This window comes from Hippocampus bargibanti, linkage group LG15 (assembly GCF_051943395.1).
Source record: "Hippocampus bargibanti isolate YZ-2025 linkage group LG15, ASM5194339v1, whole genome shotgun sequence".
NCBI lineage: Eukaryota > Metazoa > Chordata > Actinopteri > Syngnathiformes > Syngnathidae > Hippocampus > Hippocampus bargibanti.
This window is the reverse complement of record NC_142748.1, coordinates 9,861,423-9,880,287: the sequence shown is the minus strand read 5'-3', so window position 1 is coordinate 9,880,287 and position 18,865 is coordinate 9,861,423. Positions and strand designations below refer to the sequence as shown.

At 46.2% G+C, this 18,865-nt stretch overlaps 1 protein-coding gene across 1 annotated transcript; it reads left to right on the top strand.

The window, feature by feature from the left end:
* The first annotated feature begins 1,106 nt into the window (after positions 1–1,106).
* On the top strand, positions 1,107–18,603 carry myo1d (myosin 1D). Its single transcript, XM_089015014.1, has 22 exons — positions 1,107–1,424; positions 5,885–6,093; positions 6,432–6,525; positions 6,594–6,759; positions 6,835–6,888; positions 6,977–7,072; positions 7,699–7,815; positions 8,822–9,025; positions 9,098–9,243; positions 9,323–9,437; positions 9,529–9,699; positions 10,865–10,935; positions 11,328–11,402; positions 11,483–11,615; positions 11,706–11,872; positions 12,495–12,702; positions 12,880–13,103; positions 13,496–13,634; positions 13,796–13,900; positions 13,981–14,094; positions 15,080–15,234; positions 17,774–18,603. The coding sequence occupies exons 1-22, from the start codon at positions 1,330–1,332 to the stop codon at positions 17,928–17,930; spliced, it is 3,015 nt and encodes a 1,004-aa protein (XP_088871140.1). The 5' UTR covers positions 1,107–1,329; the 3' UTR covers positions 17,931–18,603.
* The last annotated feature ends 262 nt before the right edge of the window (positions 18,604–18,865 follow it).

Sequence of the window (18,865 nt, the reverse complement as noted above, 5' to 3'; positions counted from 1 at the left end):
TCATCCTATTTGCCTCCATTATTTTTCCCGGGCGGTTTACTGGTTCGCCACTAACGCCTGTGTCATTCCCGCCGCCTGCCTGCTCATTTTACGCTTGCTAACGAGCGCGCCAACGCAGAGTCAATCCAAAAGTGGCAGCGGGTATCCAGCTTGGCTTGTACCGCCCACTTCACATATGATCGTGTAGCAGCTAGCTGTAGTGTAGACTGTGAATATGACATGCGAAGATGGCGTTTGTTGGTAATGACACGCACACACATGCTATGGTGACTAAGTGTGAAAGCGCAAAAATGTCATCTCCAGAATGACCGCAGATGGTCGTCTTCTCCTCCTCCTGGTTGTTGTCATCATTTTGCGTGGCTTTTTTGGGTGCAGATTCAAAAGTCTCGACACCCTATTAGGCATGTCATCAAAATGTAGTGTGTTGTATATATTGGGGAGATTTTTTTTAATGCTCCGATGAAGCGAAACTTGAAATTTTCAGCCATAATTCCCAATTATGAAGACTTTGATTGCACAAAAGTAATTCTGGAAAGCCCAGTAGAGCAACAAAAGCACCAGAAGTACCTTACATGATCGGACATATGTACTGACTCCCATTTCAAATAATTTTTATTGCCGCAGTCCAATTTTCAGAGGATATACTATGCAAAAGATTGAATTAAACACAAATAAAACGTCCAAAACTCGAGAACGCTTTGTTTATTGTCATTGGAGTATTTTCGTCAGATGTCCGCCAGAGGGCGCAACCACACCAGCGATGAGTTGACGCAACAAGTTTGTTGCCGATTAAGTACAGTACTTTTTCCTTTTTTTGTAGTTTTCCCCATCCAGCTGATGACCGCAAATCTGAAGGAAAATCCCTTTTTTTCCTTGTATGGTTACGGGCAAACGTGTTTGCAGCCCCCACATTCCTCCTCCCACATCGGCGCGGTCCACTTCTCAGTCATCGACAAAGAATGAAGCGTAGACTTGGGAACGGTGCTTTATAAAAGAAAAAAACGCCTGCCTTCATGTAAGGGGCGTGGCTCGAGGTGAGTAAGCTGCCTTCCTATTGGCTGCGAGAGTGTCCGGACTCAAACGAGGAGGGACAGTTTGTCCGACTGTGCCAGTGACGGGACAAGGATGCAATTGTAAACCTGACATGAACACGTCCGTGGACATCGAACGTGAAACAAAAACTTTGGGAACCACGTCGGAAATGAGTGAAAGAAAAGTTGGCGTCGAGCAGTGAGGAGCAGCAGGAGGAGGTGCAGAAGGAGGAGGAGTTGAGACTCCACACCTGGACACGACGTCGGAGTTTTGAGAAGGAATCCTCAAGGCGAAACGATGGCCGAACACGAGAGCCTCGAGTTCGGCATGGCTGACTTTGTACTTCTGGACAACGTGTCCATGCAGGACTTCGTGGCCAATCTAAAGCTCAGGTGAGCAGCCTTCATTTTTTTTCTTGACTACAACAGGTGCTCCAGACAACATAAGCACGCCAAAACTATCATGAAGGGGGGTGGGGGTCCAGCTGATACTGTGACGTCATATAGGAGCGACCTTTCAACAGGTGCTCCAGCCAACGTAAACCCACCAAAACTTCTATTGAGGGGAGGTCCGGTTGTCAATGTGACGTCATAGAGGAGCGACCTTTCTAGTCTCGCGTCATAAGGGGGTATTTATGATTGACAGCTTGACCAAATGGCTTTGATTGCTGATTTGAATCATGTGACAGCAGCAGAATAACCCTTAGTTATGATTTTCTTTTAGAATCATAATAATACATGCCTTTCAAAGCGCTCAAGGTTACTTTTCGCTTAACTCATGCTTCAAAATGAACTGAAAATAAATAAATGTTTACTTTTTTGCATATAAAAAAACAGACTGACACTTTTATTGATAAATGCGGACAACCAAATTACGGGAAACATTGTGCGTATTTATACAGTCCCAGTTGATGTACGAAGTAGAGATTGGGAGTGTTTTCCCAGGCAAGCGCGCACAGTAGCCAGACGGCTAGCAGCCCAACGCTGGGCCTCACTTTTCCGCCTCTTGCCAGTTTCTGTCTGCTTGTTTTCCCCTCAGCTCGGTCCGGAGATGGCGTGTGCGGATTGTTATTCGCTGAGGGCGTCACCAAGCGCGAGCGTTTTCCTTTTCCCCACCTCATCCCCCCCTCCATATTCCCAGCATGTATGCGACGGACCCAGAGGGCACGTCTGTTTTATTTTATCCCACAACGGCTCAGTGGTTCAGCTCCGGTGACAATCTCGACAGGAAGTAGACTCGGATACCAGTTTTGGCTCACACCCGAGCCTTCGCCATCACTTCCAGGCCCGCCGTTGTGCTTTGGAAAACGGTTTGCACGGGTGCAGCGGTGCCTGCTCCCTTGGGACAGATGGTCGGCGGGATAAGAGTTCTCGTTCCTGATTGGTCGTGACTCTGAATGTCTTTATATGGCATCGGCCCGCAAAGCAAATAATTACAGGATCGCCTGTTTGTTTTAGTCTCGCAGGAAGGTCCCGGGGAAGAGGGCGGGGCCAGTTGCATCTGGCACAAGTATTCTCCGCCAACCGACAACATGCGAGGTTTCCACAACCGACTCTCACTTGCTCTTCCAGTCGAATGACATTTTTGGGATCGCTCGCGGCCCACTTGAGAGCGCCGAGTGGTTTGACCTTTGAACCGTGGAGAGTTGACATAAATAGAGGAAGGCAAGGCAAAACCCAGGCAGGCATCATGCTCCTTGGGTTTCAAGAGTTTCCTCTCACTTGTTTTCAGCACCAACTTCCTTTTTTATCGTCGTTCTGCTCCGAGTGATCAAAGTAGTCGCCCGACATGGGTGGGGTTTTGCACCTTGGACCGAAATCAATTTTTTTTTCGTGACGCTTGGGCGTGACGTACTCCCATGCGAACTCCCATTTTTTTGCTCTCTTAAAAGTAAGGCTTAATATAGCCATATTTTATTTTTAGGGCGATAGGGGCGGGTGAATAGAAAAGTTTAATTTCCCAAATCCCCCTTAGCCCCTCTTGGGATTTAATGTCGATGTTAAACAACCCCCCACTCCCTCCATTTTTCCCCGTGTAACAAAATTATTACAAATACTGTATAGTCTGTTCCTTTGCAGGAATGCATTGGCAGTGGAGGCCACCTGTTGCTTTGGCGTGTGATTGACGATGTGGATGGAGATGTTCTTATTTTTCGTAGCCTGTGAAGACATTTTGATACAAATCTGTCAAGTCTGAAATGACCTTTGTCTTTCCTGTTCATCCTCCGCGGTGCAATCAACGTCCATCCACATGTCACGGGCGAGGTTTGGTCTTTTGTTCCCGTTCTTATCAGCGAGAGCAGCCATGTTGACTTTGCCCTTTGGGCCTCCCCGGCAATAAAATCCACATTGGATAGCTTGCGCAGGCGACTTTCTATATACCAGAGTTTGGACCTGCTTGATAAAATCGGAATTTGGGAATATTCTCCCTGGCAAAGGTTGCCGGTTGCAGATTTCCTGCCTGCGCTCCACAACAGACGGATTCTTGCCCGGCGGGCCCGTTCGCCTGCGATCGTCCAGTCTCGCCGCAAGAATTTCCATACGAGCCTGCGTAATCGGAACCACATTACCGTTCTTATGTAAACACTCGGCGTGCTCGTGTTGTGTGATTCTGCAGCCCCCCGACCCCCTTTCCTCATTTTGCATAAGTGGAGCAGCTCTCGCAGACGTCTCACATTTTACACAAAAACATTGACAAGAGACCAACTGGCTTCTATTACGTCACTTGTTAAAACTGCGCCGAGGTGCACATTTCGGTCAATTTTGGTCCCAAATTTTGACATTTACAGGGGATTTTTTTAAAGTACAGTGCTACCTAAGCTTACGAATTTAATTGGTTCCCAAAAAGTGTGTGTAAGGCGAAAAGTGTGTCTTCCAAACATTAATTCCCCATAGGAAACCATTAAAAAGGAGAATAATCCGTTTCCTGGTCCCCATGAAACATAATTTTCTACTAAATAAGCCTTAAAACTACACAAAAATATACTTTATTTTAGGTATAATAAGTGTGCTATTGTATTGTAATTAAAGAAATAAACTGTACTGTATAATAAAGTTGTTTTATTTACCTTTCAAAGAAAGTGGGTGTGGAAAAGTAGTCCGCCAGCCATTGTGGCGCTCAGTGTGTTTCCCGAAAACTAGTTAGTATGCCAAGATTATATTCTCGCGAATGTAATGTTTGTAAGGCGAAAAGTTTGTTAGCTAAAGCATACGTATCACTGTACTCTGAATGATAGCTTTAGTTAATGATTGGCGATGGGAGGATTGTTGTCACAGCAAAACAGGCCCAAATCCAGATGTCATGGGGGTGAGACAGTGCGACGCATCTTCACCGAGGCCATCTTGTGGTTCTTGACATGATCTGCTGACTCAGCAAATGCCCGCTATCGTCTTCCGTGAGCGTCACTGTTGATTGGCATCTATAGTCTTTTTTCCCCCCATACAGGTCCATGAGTCACTTACTCATTTTGGAAGCTTTCATTTTGTTTTTTTCCCCCTCTCTTCCCCAATCTCTGTTTCAATGGCGGCTTTCGCATCATCCAGGAAGATTGTTAAAGCCGCTGACAGTGTCCTTCCTCTACCTGGTCGAGCCAGTTCAAGCAAAGCTGGAGATGTCGGCCATCACGTGTCGCTCGGGTGGGCACAGATGAGCTTAAGCAACCCCCCCCCACTCCCCAATCACTTCAAACAGGAGCGACTGTGATGAAATGGAACACACGCAGATTATCTCCTCTCCCTTTATAATGCCTGACATGACCCTGAGAGTGAAACCATCGGCACACGTGCGCGACGAATGCACGCCAATCATTACAAAAAAAGAACAACAGATGATGTCAAGCGTTTGGGAGCCATAAGAAGCCACCATGCTAAGACCATAGCGTGTTTCAACTGAGCCCCAACGGTTGTCGTAATAGGTCAAACAAAGCTCATCTGTAAACTTTTTTCCCCTCCCCCTTATATGGAGAGGCCAAAATGGTTGTATTTCACCAAGATAGAAAGACAAGAACGCGCACACTGAACCACACGCTGCAGTTTGGCTCTGGCGGATCTTTTTTATGGTCAACTTTTGGGAGGAGCTCCAGTCATTTATGACATTTTCTCACCACTCTCCTCCTCCCCCATTGCCTCCCACACAAAAAAGGAGACACACTTCAAAGCTTGTTGATGGCTTCTACTCAGATTCTGTCCAATTTTTACCCTTTTGAGTTTATCCATCCATGTTTGACGCTTTTGTTCCCTCCATACCAAACAATAATGAAGACTGAGCAACACGGTGCAGTTTTAAATGGTTCCAAAGACCTCAGATGGACCCCCCGGAACAATGGGGTGGTGCACGGCAGAGTCCTGGTGGCAAGCCAGGCCACAATGGAGCTTTGAATGAGGGCGCGTGTTGTCAAACAATGCTCCTGTTCAGCTCCGGCCGACAAGGAGGTGTTGTGGCACGCCACTCATGTTGGCTCCCTGAACATCATGACCAAATTAGCTGCTTTCTTTTCTAACATGGATGACTTGAAATCCTCCGGTGACCAACTTCACACGCGCCTGTAAGGACGTCTTCGTAACCACCCGCCTCCCAACTCAGTTTGTTTGTCAGGGGAGGGCAGCGGTGAAGAAGGAGGCCATTCTTCTTCTCCTGCGGCGACCAGACGGAATCCGATTGCTTTTTTTGGAAGAGGAAGGAAATGGAAGGAGGTCAATCGGTTGTCTGGAGGAGAGCGAGGACAAGGAGGAGGAAAAAAGCAGATTTTTTTTCACATAATGGAGGATCCAGGAGGCTTTTTTGGAGCAATGTCTTTATGATTTGAAATTTGAATAGAAATTGCCTCGTCAATGTTTTTTGTTTTTCCCGTCAGGTTCGAGAAGGGCCGAATCTACAGTTACATCGGTGAGGTGGTGGTTTCGGTCAACCCTTACCGCGCCATGAACATCTACGGGCGCGACGTGGTGGAGCAATATAAAGGCCGCGAGCTGTACGAGAGGCCGCCGCATCTCTTCGCCATCGCTGATGCAGCCTATAAAGCCATGAAGAGGCGCAACAAAGACACCTGTATCGTCATCTCAGGTAAAAGCCGTGGAGGACAACCTGAACTACTCTGCAGCCAAATAACCATTCACATGACCCTTGAATATGATATATATTTAAAAAATATTTTAAAAAAGTCAGCTGCCAAAACGGGGATTGAGCGACGCCCAGTGGTCATAGAGGGAATTGCTTTTATTTCTTTAAATCCGCTCGTTCCATTGGGCAGCCAGATGAAGTGAAATTATAGACTCCTAATATAAATGCGTATTTAAAGACACTTCGGAAAAATCTCCTTTGTTGTCGTTACGGTGAGTCATCTGGTGTCCCAAGTGAGCGGTGAGAGATACCACAAGTGGCCGCATGAACTTTTCTTGCAGGGGAAAGCGGAGCCGGCAAGACGGAAGCCAGCAAGTACATCATGCAGTACATCGCTGCTATCACCAACCCCAACCAAAGAGCTGAAGTGGAACGGTAAGCCATTTTGCGTATATTTATCCATCCTAAAGCGAGCTAACATGTCGCGGACTTTGTGTACGCAGGGTGAAGAACATGCTGCTCAAGTCCAACTGCGTCCTGGAGGCGTTCGGGAACGCCAAAACCAACCGCAACGACAACTCCAGTCGATTCGGGAAGTACATGGACATCAATTTTGACTTCAAGGGAGACCCCATCGGCGGCCATATTAACAACTACCTGCTTGAGAAGGTAAGGACATATCGGGGGTGGGGGGTTGTCATGGCGACAATAAATGCTATACTATGTTTTTTTTCCGCTTGCCAGTCAAGGGTGATTTTTCAGCAAGAAGGAGAAAGGAGCTTTCACTCATTCTATCAGGTAAAAATTTGAGGCGAGGATTGACGTGATGCGGTTGCGTATATCGCATCAATCATGAATATTTGTGTGTGTGTTTTGCGTTGGCAAGCTGCTGAGAGGAGCTCCCGATGCTCTGCTACGTTCTCTGCACATTCAAAGGGACCCCAGAAGCTACAACTACATCAAAGTGGGTGGTCAGCTCAAGGTAAGCTGTCAGAGATATGACAGTCAGACACTGTGGACAGAGACTCGGACCCAGAAAGATTGTCCCTACTGCCGGCAGGAAACGCAGTCACCCATGACACACGTCTGAATTCTGCGCCCGTCCGCCATGCTATTTATTGAGAATACATGCCAATTAAAGTGATACATTAGTAAAACATAGTTTTCTTGATTATAACACCACGTCTCTGGACCTTCTGAGCACCAACAGCTCTAAGTAATAAAACATTGCGTTTCCCATGAAGTTTGTAACCTGGCTAATGACCTCTTCCTGTGATAAGGAGTTTGAAGTCCTAAATTACTCCTGTGAAGCTGACCGTTTAACTTGCTGTGTCCGTTGACCTGATTGACCCCAAGTTGTCCGTGCTTCAATTGTGTATTGAGTCACAAGTGTTGACTAAGCATACAACAGCATGAAACTTTTAAATATGCTAACTTCTTATTCTCTAATCTCTATCATAAACACATGTTCTGCTACCAGTTTGTAAAATTCAAGATTTAGTAAATTGACATTAGAGTCGTTATTTCTACCATCGAGCGTGACACGAAAATATCTCTATAAAGCCCATCTAGTTCATCACATGATCCATTTCTGCTTTCTGTCCGCAGTCGTCCATCAACGACGGAGGTGATTTCAAAGCCGTGGCTGACGCCATGAAAGTGATCGGCTTCACGGGGGATGAGGTCCTCACGGTTTACAAGATCCTGGCCACCATCTTGCACCTGGTAATAATAATAATAATAATAATAATAATAATAATAATAATAATAATAATAATAATAATAAGAAGAAGAAGAAGAAGAAGAATACATTTCATTTAGAAGCCACTTTTAAACCACTCAAGGTCACTTTACAGTCACAGAATACGTTTTTCTGTGGGTGAGCAGTGGCAACCACATGCGCCAGCGTTCACTCAACCCGGAAGAACTGAAATAGATAGAAAGTTAGCTAGCTAGCTAATAGATAAACAATAGATAGCTAGCTAGACAGCTCTATCTAGCTAGATATCTAATAATAATAATAATAATAATAATAATAATAATAATAATAATAATAATAATACATTTCATTTAGAAGCGCCTTTCAAAACTCTCTAGGACACTTTACAGTCACAGGATATTTTTTCTGCGGGTGAGCAGCGGCAGCCACACGCGCCAACGTTCACTCAACCCGGAAGTAACATAATAGATAGTAATACATAAATATATACAAAATATAGAAAATATAAAAATAATATAAAATAACATCAGAAATAATAATAATAATAAATATATATAGTATAAAATAGTAAATACGTATAATAAAATCTAACATAAAACTATAAATAATAATAAATAAATATAGAAAAAATATAGAAAATATAATAAAATATAACATACAAGAATAAATAATAAAGAAATATAGTAAAAAAATTGAAAATATAAAACTAATAAAATAATAAATAATAACAAAAGAATATATATGTATATCGTAAAAAATAGAGTAAATATAAAAAATATAACATAAAATACTAAATAATAATACATAAGTATAGACAAAATATGGAAAGATAAAAATAATATAAAATAAAAGAATAAATACAAATAAGAAAATATATAGTAATAGCTATCAAATAGATAGCAAATCGTTAGCTAGTATAATATATAAATAGTAACCATTACCATGCCCCGCTTTCATTTGTCCGTGTGGTTATTTCGCCGCTGCGCTGACCCGAAAGTCTCTGTTTCTCAGGGCAACTTGACGTTCGGCGTGGACGGTGACGTGACGTTGATCGAGACCACCAAACTGGTATCGGTGATGGCCGAGCTGCTGTCCAGCGTACAGGACAACGTGGAGAAGGCGCTTCTCTTCCGCACGGTGGCCACGGGCCGCGACGTCATCGAGAAGCAGCACACGGCGCAAGAGGCCGGTTACGGGCGTGACGCCCTCGCCAAGGTGATGACCCACCGACCTCTACGTCCCCTTTTTTTCCCCCTCCAATCGCCGCTCACGTGTCATCACATTCAGGCCATGTACGAGCGACTCTTCTGTTGGATCGTGGGGCGCATCAACGACATCATTGAGGTGAAAAACTACGACGCCAGGGTCCACGGGAAGAACACGGTCATCGGGGTTCTGGATATTTACGGTTTTGAGATTTTCCAGAACAACAGGTTCGACATGCCCCGTAATTCCATGCCCCCGCACATGTGGTTCCTTCCTCCATTTTGTTTGTTTATCTTTTGCTTTCAGCTTTGAGCAGTTCTGCATCAACTACTGCAACGAGAAACTACAGCAGCTTTTCATCCAGCTGGTGTTGAAGCAGGAGCAGGAGGAGTACCAGCGCGAAGGCATCCCGTGGAAACACGTAGGCGCCGTTCAGACGCTCAACGGGTAACTTCTGTAGTTGCGAACACCTTTGACATCACCCCCCCCCCCCCCCCCCCCCCCCTCGACAGATCGACTACTTCAACAATCAGATCATTGTGGACCTGGTGGAGCAGCAGCACAAGGGCATCATCTCCGTGCTGGACGAAGCCTGCATGAACGTGGGAAAAGTCACAGACGAGCTCTTCCTGGAGGGACTCAACGGCAAGCTGGCCAAGCACGCCCATTACACTAGCCGCAAGGTGCCCCCAGACCCTTTTTTAATCAAATCGTGTCATGTAATCATTTGAAAAACGTCTTTGGACCATCTTCTAAATGGACACTGGAGGGCGACATATGTCAGGAACAGAACGTGATAGAAAATGATGACGTCATTAGATGGGGATGGGGTGATGCAGCTGCAGATGAAGAGCTTGGTCAACATCTGCTTGTCAGGAAGGTCATCCGCCAAGGCGGGATTTAGCTTTCAGTACAGTCCTGAGATGCTCTCTGGCTTGTCAAAAGGCTTCTCGGGTTAAGGATGAGACATTTGGAAGCGTACAGGGAAGCTTAGATGACCTCTGAGGTCACCAACTACTACCCAACCGTCAGGCTGATTGATATTTTATAAAAACAACAACAATTTTCTGCCTTGAAGATGTCGAATTGTCTATTTGCTCATGCGTTCATTCATTCAAAATCAGGGCAATTATATCATTTTTTAAAATAATAATAATAGTAATGTATCTACCCCGGTCAAAGGATGATGCTTCTTACTGATGTCACAAACGTTTATTGTGGAACACCGCGAAAACTAAGTCATTGAAAACAACAATCCACATTAGTACTATATGTTTGACAAGACATACAATAAATAAGCAAACTAATAATGGACAGTGTGCACCTTGTAAACCGCAAGTAGACAAACTTTAATGACGTAGACTTTATGGTTCCCTTTCTCTGGCGATTTCGCTCGCAACATACATATGAATGTTCATATAGACTTGCTGGACTTACGACCATGACCGCCAGACCCTATTTTTTAACATTTTAATTCGCACAGCAATCGACCGTGTGATGGCACCAGGGGGAGGGGGGTTGTGTGTCATTTAACCTCTGAGTCTCTATTCAACATTTCGAATGGATTTCGGCTTACAACCATTTCGACCTACGACCCTTTGGTCGTAACAGAACTCGTTCGTAAGTTGGATGTTACCTGTAAATGATATTTTTGTTGTCATGGCCACCAATGACAATATTGCCGCCAGTTGCAGATAATAATAATAATCATAAGGATACATTTTTTTTATGAGCTTCTTTCAGGAACACTTTTTTAGTTGAATATAATAATGGAACATACAGTAAACTGTCATGGCGCCGTGCTTCAACCATGAATAAAAACAAAACATCTCTGTGGTCTTTGTGCAGCTTTCACCGACTGACAAGAGTTTGGAGTTTGACCGAGACTTTCGCATCCGACACTACGCTGGTGATGTGGTGTGAGTACTCCACCGAACATGATGACTCCTTTCACAGATGGACATTCACCCCCCCCCCCCCCTCCAAAAAAGCGTCAAAATGACATCACCACGTCTCGATGACAACCCCGAAAGCCATCGGGTACTGTTCAAATGAATAAATCACACATGCTAAGCCCTCTTTAACACACTCGCCTACAGCCCATTTGCGCCGGTTAAGAGTCTCCTCTTGGGGGTGATGATGGAAGACGGAGGGGGTGTGAGGGGGGGGGGGTGTCAATCTTGATTGATCCCAAAGCTACTTAGTGCCACCAGAGCACGCCCGCTACCCTTTAGCTGGACTCACTTAATAGGATTAACTTGTACAAGTGATGTGTGTGTGTTGTGCTTCTTACCACTCTCCCGTCTCGTAGCTACTCCGTGGTGGGTTTCATCGACAAGAACAAAGACACTCTGTTTCAGGACTTCAAAAGGCTGCTCTACAACAGGTGTGTTACCTTATCCCCCTTGCACCTTCACCCCACCATTGAGGATGTTCCGTTTTTTGTTTTTGTTTTGACGTGTCCAGTTCCAACCCCGTGCTAAAGGCCATGTGGCCCGAGGGCAAACTGAGCATCACGGAGGTCACCAAGCGGCCGCTCACCGCCGCCACGCTCTTCAAAAACTCCATGATCTCATTGGTCGAGAACCTGGCTAGCAAGGTGATGACTCAACAATGCCTTAGCGTGTGGAAAAGGAGAGCTCTATTGCCCGCCACAGCGCCTTCGTCTTACTTGGACCGTTCTTTGCAGGAGCCCTACTATGTCCGCTGCATCAAGCCCAACGACGTTAAGTCGCCGCTGATTTTTGAGCACGAGCGTTGCCGCCACCAGGTGGAGTACTTGGGCCTTCTGGAGAACGTACGAGTACGCCGCGCCGGCTTCGCCTACAGACAGACGTACCCGAGATTCCTGCAGAGGTACTAAACAGAACCTATTAAAGTAGCATGGGATTGATTGTGTAGTAACTAAAGAAAATAGAAAATGTTTATTTGATGGATCAATACATTATTTTAAAATTGGTTGTTGACATATTAGAAAAATAGATGCCAATTTATAAATATGCTCTCATGAATATACAGGTAGCATCCGACTTACGGCCAAGTTCCGTTCCGACCAAACAGTCGAAAGTCGAAATTCATTCAAAATGTTGAATCGAGACTCGCAAACTCCCCCTCTCTTGTGCCATCACACAGTCGATTGCTGTGCTAGCGTGAGATGCTGGCTGGCCAAAATTGTCGTACACGTTGCCGGCCTGCTGGCGCGTTGCGGTTCCAGGAGTAGAATTAAAATTTTAAAAATAGGGTCTGGAGGTCATGGTCGTAAGTACAGCTGGTCGTAAATCGGATGTTGCCTGTATTTTGGTTTATTTCAATGAGTTTTGTATACGTCGGCTATCTAGTTCAATCAGGCCCCATCAATTTTTGAATTTGGCCCCTTTTTCAGACACAATGGGGCCATCCGACCCCCTTTTTTAATTCCCCAGATGCATCCCTGCGTCGGTCGTTACAATCTTCCGAAACGTACTTCCTCCCCCTGCAGGTACAAAATGATCTCGGAGTTCACGTGGCCCAACCACGACCTTCCCTCGGACAAAGAGGCGGTCAAGAGGCTCCTGCAAGGCTGCCGATTTGACGACGACGTGGCCTACGGGAAGACCAAAGTCTTTGTGCGTACGCCCCGTACGCTTTTTAGCCTGGAGGAGCAGCGCTCCCAGATGCTCCAGAAGATCGTCGTGTTCCTGCAGAAGGTGTGCGCTTTTTTTCTCTCGCCAGGATAGACATTGCCCTTTATGTCTTCTTATATGTAAAATGTGATAAATGGGCATCCGTGTTGTAGAATAAACCATTAAATTGTGAAAATAGACCATGTAGCTATTATATCATCTTGAGGAGTTATTGTTTTTCCTGGTTGGCGTCATCTCCAGGTATGGAGGGGCACCATCGCCCGCATCCGTTACCGCCGCATGCGCGCCGCCCTGGTGATCCTGAGGGCTTACCGTCACTACAAGGTCAAATCATACATCCACGAGTTGAAGCGCCGCTTCTCCAACGTGCGCTCCATGAAAGACCGCGGCCGCCACGTCAAGTGGCCAACGCCGCCCAAAGTGCTGCGCAAGTTTGAGGATTCGCTCAGGAGCATCTACAACAGGTACGAGGATCTGCCTCACTTAGCATTTGCCATCATAATATTTGTTTTTCTCCTCAAATAGCTTATTTTTAAAGATTTTGTCTTGTCTTGTGGTGCTTGAGTACAGTAGCGTACACTCTGGTTGAGCTCCAATGTGGCTTCTCAGCCGGTGTTTTTCCACAGCGAGCAACCACGGAGTTGACCCGTAAACCACTAGAGACGAACAAGGCCTCGGGTCTCGTTTTCTCATCCAGATGCGCCCCCTTTGAAACATGTTTCCTTCTACTAACACTGGGAATTGTTTGTATTTTTGTACACCGAGAAGAGTCGACTAGGGTCGATTTCTCCTCTGCAGTAAGGCGTTTGTATTTTTCTTTCTTGCCTCTACCCATCATTTTCTTTGGCTTGTGCAGGTGGTGGGCATGGACGCTGATCAAGGGCTTGAATCCCGAGGAGACTCTTCAGGTGAGGGCCAAGGTAGCCTGCCTGGAGGCCCTCAAGGGCCACAGAGTCGATTTGGGACTACAAAGGGCCTGGGAAGGAAACTACCTGGTAAATAGTTGCACATCCAAACCCGGTTATAGCGCTAAAAAAATAAAGGCTAAAGATCGTTAGCATTCACTTGCTAACGGCGTTAGGAGTCTGTTTATTTTGCGATTAGGAAACTGAAAAATTGCAGTCTTTCTCGTCTCGTGTTCTTTTTTTCTTCCCAGAAACGAGATAGCCCTGACAGCACGGCGTCCTTCACTTTGGTCTCCAGCGAGTTGCAGCGCAGGGACAAATTCATGCGGGTTTTGTTTGCGTGCAACGTACGCAAGGTGGCAGCCAAATACGCCGCCGCATCCTCTGCCGCCTTATTTTACAACTTTAATGACAATCCTGCTTGCCTCGTTTCCAGATCAACCACTTCCACAAGGCCGAGGACCGAGTGGTGCTCATCACCGATCGCCACCTGTACAAGATGGACCCCCTCAAGCAGTACAAACCCATGAAGAGCATCCCGCTGTACAACGTAAGAGGCTTTTATTTCACCACTTGTCATCCTGATGGCAGATTTAGGCCACTCGGAAAGCTAAAAAAGAGGCTTCTTCGGATCACGTGACATAGTCATCCCAACCTTGAGATTCGAGGGATGGCCTGAATTAGGACAACTGTGCTAAAAATGACACCCGTTGCGCAACATGTCTGCATGGTGCGCGACTTTGGAACTTTTTTTTTCTGCGACGCATCGGCTCCCTTCCCCGCGCGTTGTCATGCCGACTTCCCAGGAGACGGCGTCGTCATGGCGACAGCAGCGGATCAGCTGATGTGCGGCGGCGCTTCTCTTCCACCTTCTGTTTCCTGAAGAGTGCCATTCATCTCCTCCACTTCCTTTTTTTCTACCTTTCACGTTCCTGTAGCTGCTCTGCGGCCATTTTAGTTTAGAAGTCAAGTGAAAAAAACATATTTTTTTTGTTTTGTTTACACATTAGACAATCGAACAGATGGCGGCGGGTCAGACGAGGGGCAGCGGAGGCTTCATTATGCAGATGAAAAATGATTTAGTGGATGGGCCGTGAGCTTCACGCCGCTTGGCATTTCAACCTACAAAATGTGATAAATGTGAACAGGGGGTGTGCAAAAGGGGTTGGTTTTGGGTGCCCACCTCTATCCGAAAAAGCCAATTTGCACAAAATTAGAAGCAAGATGAAGCACATCAAGACCGCAGAAGGTCGAAGCTGCTTATCTTCGTTCGCTGCCAAGGTCTTTAAAGATACATAAAAGTCAAACTAATTGTTCTGGTCCTGCTGCGTTTTGATTAAAAGAACAATTGAAGCCCCCCCCCCGGCCGGGCGTTGGTTCAATAAATCTTGATCAGCTTTGACTTTGATGGATTTGTTTCTCCTTCCCGACTGCGTAGTCACCATCAGCATAACACAAAGTGCCAAAGCTGTCTTTTTTCGGCCATTTTGCCCTCTTTATCATTTTTGATTGACATCCGTTGTGATGCGTGGCAGGTGACGGGCATGAGCGTGTCACCGGGTAAGGACCAGCTGGTGGTTTTCCATACCAAGGACAGCCGCGATCTGGTGGTATGCCTGCAGGGTCTGGTGCCCGCCAACGAGAGTCGCATCGGCGAGCTGGTTGGCGCCCTTCTCAGCCACTTTAAGAGGTCAGTTTCCTGTTTAGCAAAGTTGTGTTTTGGTCAATCGCGAAGAATCTTTTTTTTAGGCATTTTTATCCTCTCTGAAAACTAAATATTCGCGGCGATAACTGATTCATGGCGTTTTGTTATACAATACAGGTAACATCCGACTTACAACCGGCTCGACTGACGACCACGACCTCCAGACCCTATGTTTAAAAATTTAATTCTACTTACACCCTCTTCTTACACCCTCCCCACTTTTCTTGCTGAGGAAGAGATGAAATATTTAAAGCCGCTGTTGCTGGTGACTATTTTTAGAATACAAGCTCCCCCCTCCCCTTATATATATTTTTTCTCTGTGCATGTTGCAAAAGAACAGCGTGCACTGAAGCATCAGGACGCTGATGCGCTTTCCTCGCCAAGGTCGCCACACTTTGTGCTGAATCAAATTGTTTTTGTCCTGACAGAGGCAAACCGCGTACTCCTCCTTCTCCCCTCTTTACTTTCACCCCCATTCGTCTCAAATTATCTCCCCCCCCCTTTCCTCAACCCCCCTTTTTCCCTAATCCATACCGCACCCTCACTGCCCCTTTTTACCCATCCCCCTTTTCTTCCTCCCTCCCTCCTGATTCCCTTTCTTCCCTCACCCTCTGCCTTCCACCTGACATTCCCGTCCGCTCTTTTGTTTTCCTTCACGTTTCCTTTTCTGGGGCGCTGCGGATGCAGTTGCCATAGCGACAGCTGCTTCCATGTTTGTCGGATCAGTGAGCGATCCATTGACACACACCTCGTCACCCGCCTGCATGGTTGCAGACGGGGACGATGTACTGTAAATCCTCGCCAAAGGTCTCCTTTGATGACCTTCAGTGCACAGATTTTCTTTTAATCAATTAAAAAAAATCATCTGTAGGTGTTATTGTGATTGGATGAAGAAGATTCACCTGATAAAATGCAAAAAGAGTACTTTTTTTGCACTGGATTAAAAAATATAGCATCATGATGAATGTCATTGCTAATTGCTAGCCAGCCAATGTCGTTTTCCATCCTGTGTTAGCATTAAGCTAGCATGGGTATTCTTAGAGCAAAGCTGTTTTGTCGTCAACGCTCATTCCACGCCCCCACCGCCTTCCGCCATCTGCGGAATGCCACCGTCCCCCCTCTGGAGACCCGTGCCACCTCTTTTTCTTCGTTTCCGGTTCCGCCTCACTTCCCACTCATCCGCTAAGGTGGCGCGTTTTTTATAAGCGCGGCATGTGCCGATTCCCGGCAACAGATGTTAATGGCGGACGCCATTCACCCGATTGGGCGTACGTCGGCGTATTAGTATGAGCCTCTTCGGACCGACGATTGTTTAAACGTGACTGAAGTCACGGCAGACATATGGAGGCAACACGTGAGCGCGCCCCCCGTGATGCATGAATAACATAATGAGCCAATGATGCTCATCCCAAAAAAAACAGCACCTGCTGCTGTTTGCCCCCCTCTGCAAGGAATTGCGCAATTTAAAAAAAATCATTTTATTCTCATCAAATAGTTCCTGAACTAAAAAGTAGCACAATACGTGAAAGTACAGGAACTGTGAATTTATTCCCCTCCCGCCGACATATTGCGTCTTGTGAATAATCCACTGCCATGTTGGGAATTACCGAAATGGAAACGATCGCAGCTAAATACGTTTCCGGGCAAATAACAAGAAAAAAAATCTCTTGGCAGATAGCCTGCAGCTAAGAAGCTGTCAGAAAGCGTTATTGATTAAATTAATGTATTCCACCGGGAGCGAAAGTCGATCTTTTGATCCTCTAGCGAGGCTCCTGACGGACAAAAGAAGGGCGCTGGTGCCATATGGCTTATTTGGACTTGCTAATATGATGATGTCACGCATAATTCAAAATCGCGATGACACTGCTAGCTAAATTAGCCGAAAACACAAAATTTGTGCTGGCTGGCCCAGCACAAACACGTGAATCTCATTAGCATTTTTTCTCCTTCACGTTGCCCTTTTGTCAGAACTGCGCTATCTAAAACGTGCATGCTAATTAGCTACGTATTGATCAAACTCCCGCATAATCCGGAAACAGCGCCGTTAATCCTACACGGGGATGATAACCTTTTGATCGGCCTTGGAGCCAAGCGAGCTACGGGCGTCTCGCGCAGGCCCATCGGTGAAAGGGACGGGAAAAAAAATGGATTTTCTAGTTTGAGAACCCAGCGTGCTTCTGGCGTTTCGGCAAGACACGCCCACGCAATCGCAAAGTACTTTTGGCTGGCGGCCATGACAGATGGATGGAGTATGGTTTGGGGAGGTTGCCGTGGCAACCGGCGCCGACTTTTCCCCCCTCGGTTTCGACCGAAGCTGCATGCGGAGGCGTGCTATGTGGGCAGAAGTGTTTATGTTCATGACTTATTTCAGTGACTTGTTGTGATTGCGTAACAAACATGTCGCTGTCATCATGTGACGACTTGTTCCCGGTTTGTTGTTTTGGCTAGCTAGCGAGCTGCTTTTATTTTTATTAAAAAAAACATCCCCATTTTACAAATAACCACTGTCTCCATGTGTTGACAGCGAGCGCAGGAAGCTGCAGGTGAACGTCAACAGTCCCATCCACTGCAGCATGAAAGGTCGCAAGTGCACGGTGGTGGTGGAGCCCAAGATCAACCAATCGCAGCCCGACTTCACCAAGAGCCGCGCCGGCTACGTGCTAGCCGTCCCTGCTAACTGAGTGGCGCTGAGTGGCACTGAGTGGCGGGCGGCGCCAACGATGACGATGCCCTCGGCGGACTGGAAAGGTGATGAATGGATGGTTTGTCTGTTCTGGGTGTTTTATTTTATTTTGTATGGAATTGTCCACCAAAGTGATGTTCTTCCCTGACCACGCCCCCTTTTTTCTTTTTTACTTTGTGCAATATTGTTCTCATTTTGTTGTCAATCCAAGAATAACTATTATGTGAGTGAAGGATTTAAAATAATGTTAATTATTAATGGTTATCCATGCCAAATGCGTTTTTTTTACTTGTTATTCGGGCTGTGTTGACCACGCCCGCAATTTAATTTACATATTTTTTTTGGAATATATAACTTGCCCATCCTAGCATACATATGTCCGTTCATAACGATGACGAAGGAACTTCAATTCTCCGTTGTATTTTCCGCATCACTCCCAGTTGGTCCGACGTGACGCTAAAACACCCGAACTGCGGCGCTCAAAGCGCGGAGGTGCCACCTGAACCTGTACTTGAAATGAAACCGCCATGTTGCCAAGTAGCCGCCAAAAATTCCGTCGTTGCCCGTTATTTATTCGTTGGTATTGACGTGCGGTCACATTGTGCCTCGTTTGATATCCTTTTGTCATATTCTCATAGCGATGAATAAACAGTACATGCAGTACTTGGCCATCTTGTGTACAAATGTCTTTTTTCAGTCAATTTGAACATGTGTGTGTGTGTGTACAGGAAATGGCCGACGATGAATGACTGAAGTCTTAACGAAGTGACACGGTCACCATAACCCCCCCCCCCCCCCAAACTCCCCATCCGCCCGATTGTCATTGCCATGACAACAGCACTCTGGCGGTTGTCACCGAGGGCGCCTCTAATTGGCTCCCGGTGAGGACTGGTTAGCGCTTGGGACCGCTGACTCAGTAACTGGCCTCGGTGT

Bases quoted from the DNA above. Each gene is read 5' to 3' on its own strand.
- myo1d (XM_089015014.1), top strand. From the start codon at position 1,330: ATGGCCGAACACGAGAGCCTCGAGTTCGGCATGGCTGACTTTGTACTT. The intron at 7,073-7,698 runs GTAAGCTGTCAG...TTCTGTCCGCAG, and splicing joins AAGTGGGTGGTCAGCTCAAG to TCGTCCATCAACGACGGAGG. The intron at 13,104-13,495 runs GTACGAGGATCT...TGGCTTGTGCAG, and splicing joins CTCAGGAGCATCTACAACAG to GTGGTGGGCATGGACGCTGA.